Source organism: Pungitius pungitius, chromosome 10 (genome assembly GCF_949316345.1).
Source record: "Pungitius pungitius chromosome 10, fPunPun2.1, whole genome shotgun sequence".
Taxonomy (NCBI): Eukaryota; Metazoa; Chordata; class Actinopteri; order Perciformes; family Gasterosteidae; genus Pungitius; species Pungitius pungitius.
The window spans coordinates 9,687,070-9,693,146 of NC_084909.1; the positions used below are offsets into that span (position 1 = coordinate 9,687,070).

Here is a 6,077-nt window from a genome sequence, read left to right on the forward strand (position 1 = left end):
GGCGCTTGTCATCTCCCGCCTTGACTACTGCAACTCTCTGCTGGCGGGTCTCCCATGTACCGCCATACGACCACTGCAGCTCATCCAGAATGCAGCAGCTCGACTGGTCTTCAACCTTCCGAAATACTCCCACACCACACCGCTTCTCCGTTCACTTCATTGGTTACCAGTAGCTGCCCGCATCCAGTTCAAAACATTGCTACTGACGTACCATGCTGTGAATGGATCGGGATCAGTCTACATCCAGGACATGGTGAAACCCTACATCCCAACTCGCACACTCCGATCTGCATCTGCAAAGCGGCTTATTCCTCCCTCACTGAGAGAAAAGCACTCGACGAGATCGCGACTCTTTCCTGTCCTGGCTCCGAGATGGTGGAATGAGTTCTCCGAAGACATCAGGACTGCAGAGAGCCTCTACATCTTCCGTCGAAAACTCAAGACACACCTCTTTAGACTCTACCTTGACTAAAACACTAGCAAACCGTAGCACTAACAATTTATAGCACTTAATTGTACTTATAATGGCACTTTTCTATAACATGTTTTGTAATTTAAATATCCATGAGCTCTTTTACAACACAATCAAATCCACCCACCGTTAACTGCTGTACCTGAAATCTGTCTTTTCGATTGTGTGTTGTTTTCAGGAGTCCTCCGCTGTGACAAACTTCCTGTCCAAACAGGAAGCGCATTCCTTGACGTGTGTTTCGGAGTCTGCGAGCGTGTTTTTTTTCACGTGTGTTTGTGTGGAGACGGACAACAGACATGTCATGGTATCTTACAATAACTGTCTGTGGAATGTAACCCATTTCCCTAGAGTAAAACTCCGCTCCTGGCTGGTTCGGCTGTGTTTGTGCGTGAAACGTCAAAGTTATTTACCAGTTCTTATTTTTGAACATTTACTCTTGGACGTCGGGGCTGTTAAAAACAATTGTGAAAATCAAAAACAATAAGATGCTTCGGCAGGCAGTGATATTCCAGTTTGGTCATCTTCATGTTTTTGGTTCCTGTCAAGTCTGCTTTCACAATGTATATCCCGAAAACATTAAAACAGATTTTAAAGAATGAGAATGGTACTTAGGGCTGAGGTTACAATTCCCTTCTTTTTAGGTGAATGCTGAAAAAACTACACATTTGTGTCATTTGGTAGCGTATACATTTTTTTTTCAGCTTTTATATCACGGATAAGTTTAGGTGTGATGATTTGCACAAACACATGGAGCAGGGATTAAATGAATTGAACCAATTTTTGAGTGATGTGCTCAATACCCTCAAGAAATTAGAGGATTCACTTGGAAGTGAATGTTTTTCTTCGATTCTACATGTAATTTGTTTGAAAAAAGAACCTACAAATGCAATTACAGTTCAGCAATTTATTACTTAGACACAGAGTAACAATATTTACACTACACAATCCTTTAAGGCAAAAAAAAGTAAAGAAGCATTTAGCCAAGAATTTTGCAAAAGTAATCCAGCAAAAAAACAACTAGCATTGCAAAACTGTACAGACAAAAACGTTAAGTCAACAAACATTTACTGTACAAAAACAACATGTGGATCAAAATCAAGCTCTTGAAACAGAACCACTTGGTCTCACATTGCATAAAAGAGAAATGGAGTAGTGTGCCATCATAGAAGAGGGACCCTTCCATTCTTAAAGCTAGTAGTCCATGTTTTACCATTCTTTGAGACCCTTGACCTGCAGACCGGGCAGGAGATCGCTGTCACTTAAGTCCAAAGCCTGAGTTCGTCGTCATAAGAAGTTGTGTGGACAGTGCAATACTCAAAAGTCTAAGCTACATTAAGCCTTCTATCTACATTACAGTGCTGGTTTTGCAGCCATACACTGATATTCTCTTTATTCTCAGTGTCAGTACATCAGTCAGAACCACACCGACGTCTTTGCTTTGGCCTGATCAAGAGCTGCGGGACAGAAAGAAACAAGGGGGGGAAGGGGGGGGCATTTACCAATGAGATGGGTTTCCCTTACTGGGCCACTACGACGAGGCGTGAGCTTTAAAACAATGCATTGTTTCGTATCTACCCGAGTCATACACCTCCAGGGACCCGTGGAGGGCCGAGGGGTTCCAGGTGACGGAGGTGCTGCCGGGGTCCATCTCCGTCTTCGCCGGGGAGCTCCCCGCACCGCCGCCGGCGGTTGACTGGCCGTGGTTCCGGACCCCGGGCAGCAGCAGGGGACTGAACCTGGGATCCAACGGCGAGCCGTGGCTCGGGTATGAGTGGAACATAGGGTGGCGGTGCCGGGTGTGGACGCGGGGGTGAGGGTGAGCGTGGTAGACGCCGTGGACGTTGGGGTAGCCGCTGGAGCTCGGCGGGCTCAGGCTGTAGGCCCAGCTGTCGTGGAGCGCGGCCGGAGGGGGGAGGCTGGCCTGGGAGAGCACGTGGTCGGCCCACAGGGCCCCGTCCGGGTGGTTGAAGGAAACGGGGCTGGAGGAGAAGTCCGGGTGGACTGAGACGGAGACAGATGGAATGCAAGGACTGGCCTGGGAGGGATAGCTGCCGCTGTTCCACACGGAGCTGCTCTGACCCTCGGAGAGGGACCCGTCTGAAACAATGACACCACAAAGACTTCAGCACGCTGCAAACAAATAACTCTGGTGTTATATTCTAAGGAAATACGGATAAACTCTCCATCGGCTGTATATTTGGCACGTCAAGAAGCGTTCACCCTTCGCCCTCACCTTTCCATGAGCCAGCAGCGGCTGAGGCAGGAGGCTGAGTCACTCTGATGGGCTTGGTCTCGCTGTTGAAGGGGCTGGACTGACTGAGAGCCCGGGAGAAATGCTCGTCGACCACGTCACCAATGTCGCCGTGGAAGTAGGTGAACAAAACACAGCGGGCGCTCAAGTACTCGGCCTCCGCCGGCTGAGCACCGTCCTTCAGGTCCGGATCGGATGCGGACCTGCAGCCCGATTGGGCTTCTGGTGCTGCAGGGGCCTGCCGGAGGACTTGATCCCTGGAAAGCGTCCCTCTTCCTCCTCCTTGCTGCTGCTGCTCCATACACTCCTGCATCTTACTGTAAACACTTAGTCTCCTCTGCAGGAAGAGAAAGAGAGAGATTGATATACAGAGATTAAGTCATAAAATGTACTTGATTTGATCAGAATCAGCAGTCATTTGTACACTTAGCGCCCAAACTGTTTCAGAGAAGACACTGTTTGTTTGTATAGATGAACAATAAGGAGTAAAATCTCATTTTACTAAATGGCGATGCTGCCGTCTCTTTTCTGCCGAATAAAAACTATTCCTAAATATCATAATCATGGGTTTGGGAACTGTTGGAGTTACTTTTCACCACATAATGCTTTCCAACTATTTGTAAAAGCGCAGTGTGCCCCATCCACATTCCTAAGTCACTGACCGGCTGTCATTACATCACCAGTTGACCGCAGGATTAATAGTTCCGTGTCATTACGCCTGACCTGAGGTGAATACCAAACATCAGGCCGGAATTTATTCATTCAAAGTCAAGAGGGGTGTGTGAGAGGTGCAATGGAAGTTTTGAGGCGGTGTCCTAAGGAGAAGTCAGGCAATAGTCAAACAATTTATGGAAGACAAAAGAAAAAAAGAAGAAGTTGTTTTTTTCGTTTGCAAGGACTACAAAATATTTCTTTAGGGGACACATTATCTAACTTCACTTCATACAGGCCTAACTTAACCGAACGTTAAGCCCATTAAAATAGTCACCCTTGAAATAACCAGAACGCAAAACCTAAAAAAAAATCAAATAAAAGTAAGCTTGTGTCTAAAGTTTCCTGAGGAAGCTCTCACCTGTTGTTGTTGTTGTTGTTGCTGTTGTTGCTGCTGCTGCTGGTGGTTAAAGTACGTCGCCTTGTATGCCGCTGCGGGGAGGTAGTGCGCTCCATAGCTCTGGTGGTACATCACATCCAGACAACTCATAGCGACGCAGCCGTGCGGTTTAGTGAGGAGAGAAACGCGCTGAGACCTCAGACGGGCTGTATCCCCCGAGCTATCGGTGCCTCCATATATGCCTGAACGCATACAATGGCCATGCCGTCCAGTTTGCGTGCAGACAATGCGCGTCCCGCTGCGCGCTCCACCAGCACCACCCGGGGCCACAGATGGATCAAAACGTTATAAGACACACAGTGTATTGTAAAAAAAAAAAAAAAACAACAACAAAAAAACCCACACTTAATAGGCAGCCTCTGATTGGGTGAGTTATCCCTTGCCTCCTGCTCTCCCTTTCTCTTTTGGAGAGGAGTTATATTTAGAGAGGGCTGGGGCCATTTACTCACGCCCACCGAGGAAGAGCGGGCACGCAGCAGTGGAGTTACGCAAGGCACTAATACAGGCATACATAATAAAAGTTCATATCCTTCCGGTGACACTCATTCATCAAAGTTTCATCTCAAACCTTCACAGTTTGGCCTTTGGAAATAATTAACTATTTGTATGTTTAACCTGGACTCTACTTTATTTCTGCTTTGTGGTTCTGAGTGACTGATGGGGGACAACCGTTGAAATTGTTATGTTGTTTGGGGATCACGCTGCAGTCGAAACGATTGTTGTTAAGTCTCTGACTACACTAAATATAATGAAATAAGAGGTTTTTCTTTCCCTTTCACTTTCTGTCACATGTTGATGGAATACAAAGGGGGGCACGGTGAATAAGTGAGAGGCCTTTCTACCTCGTTTTCTGTGTGTTGAGTTGGTGGGAGTGTGGAATCCATATATCAGTTTATCTAAATATGTTCAATGTCAAGGTGGAACATATGATTTAAATAGAACAAATAATAACAAACTGACCGGGGATCAAGAAACATGTGGAGAAACAGGTGGTTTTTCTCTGAAGGGCCCGTTCTATTGTATTGTCATTGAAATCCAACCATTAACATCAATTAACCACTCCTCCTCCTCCAGGACGTGATGATCACTGCCACACATTCATCAGTTCTTCCCTTTTGATTGAAGCTTCGTGACTGAGTTGAGTTGAGCTTTCTGCTGCCACCTGTTGGGGAGGCCGATGACATGGCATGACAGTTTGACCCTTTATGAGCCAAAAGGCCCTAAAAAGAACAATTTTAAAAAAAACGGATGAAATGATTTTAAATATTAATCATATTACGCTCATCATAAACCAACATGAGTCTTTGTGCTTTCCTTGCCATCAGGCTTCTGTGGATGGTGGGTTTATCTGATCGTCCTCTCTAAGGTTTCTTCCCTTTTATGATATATCCCTTATATCATTTTTTTGGGGGGGTTTTCCTGTGGCGACGTGAGGGTTTGGGGGACAGAGGATGTTGCATGTGAACCGACTGGAAAGCCCTCTGAAGCAGAATAATATATCGAATGCACAGAATGAGAGAATTATGGACAGGCAAAGTATTGTTTTGGTTGAAATTATTTTAAAATGTATCAATCCATCAAACTTTTTCTGCCTATGTTCACCTTTTTGTCCCTATTTTGTCTGTCGTTGTGTTCTAAGAACAGTCCCGCTAACTCCACCACGCATCTACAAAAACAACAAAGGCCTCTCGGTGTGTCTCAATAGGAAAAGCACAGGTGTTACAAATAATGTTATCGATGGCTGACATGAGAGAGAGTGACAGTGAGCCAGCACGACACAATACCAGGGCCCTCAAATTGAAGCTGTGAAATGGAATTCAGCTGTCAGCCATTATATTATTTTTACCAGTGCTTTGGCTTTTAGGTCCCTAAATGTTCCTGGTTTATTCCATTTTTCCCAAGATGCAGATGTCGGGGGCCCTTAACACCTAAACGGACACAATGTGTTTACATATGAATTGCAAAACCAGTGAAAAAGAACAGTTGAATTATTCATGTGTGCTTCACTGTCTTCATTAGAGATACGATTTCTCTCACTAAGCTGTTTGCTTTTGTCCTGTCATTCTTACCTTTATCCAAAACGCATTTTTCCTCACTCTGGGATCTGGTGAGATTCAAATGTTTAATGAAAACAACATTTATTATTTACCCTAGCCCTGCATGCTGGTTACCAGGTGTGGCGTCTGATGCGAGAGGTCTCATCACTTTCACTCATGTTTCATTCACCTTGATTTTACAAAGGG

At 45.5% G+C, this 6,077-nt stretch overlaps 1 protein-coding gene across 2 annotated transcripts; it reads right to left on the bottom strand.

Annotated features, from left to right (window-relative positions):
* Nucleotides 1-1,447: 1,447 nt before the first annotated feature.
* On the bottom strand, nt 1,448-4,222 carry vgll3 (vestigial-like family member 3). Of its 2 annotated transcripts, XM_037488723.2 has the most exons (4): nt 3,796-4,222; nt 2,706-3,060; nt 2,048-2,569; nt 1,448-1,926 (listed from the first exon to the last, which is right to left on the bottom strand). In XM_037488723.2, the coding sequence occupies exons 1-4, from the start codon at nt 4,024-4,026 to the stop codon at nt 1,886-1,888; spliced, it is 1,149 nt and encodes a 382-aa protein (XP_037344620.2). In that variant the 5' UTR covers nt 4,027-4,222; the 3' UTR covers nt 1,448-1,885. The 2 variants fall into 2 exon arrangements, with proteins under 2 accessions (XP_037344620.2, XP_037344619.2); XM_037488722.2 differs by having other exon boundaries at nt 1,448-2,569.
* Between the last annotated feature and the right edge of the window lie 1,855 nt (nt 4,223-6,077).

Coding starts and splice junctions, on each gene's coding strand:
- vgll3 (XM_037488722.2), bottom strand. CDS start 4,026: ATGCGTTCAGGCATATATGGAGGCACCGATAGCTCGGGGGATACAGCC. Junction 3,061..3,795: donor AACAACAACAACAACAACAG/GTGAGAGCTTCC, acceptor CTCTTCCTGCAG/AGGAGACTAAGTGTTTACAG. Junction 2,570..2,705: donor CGCTGCTGGCTCATGGAAAG/GTGAGGGCGAAG, acceptor TCATTGTTTCAG/ACGGGTCCCTCTCCGAGGGT.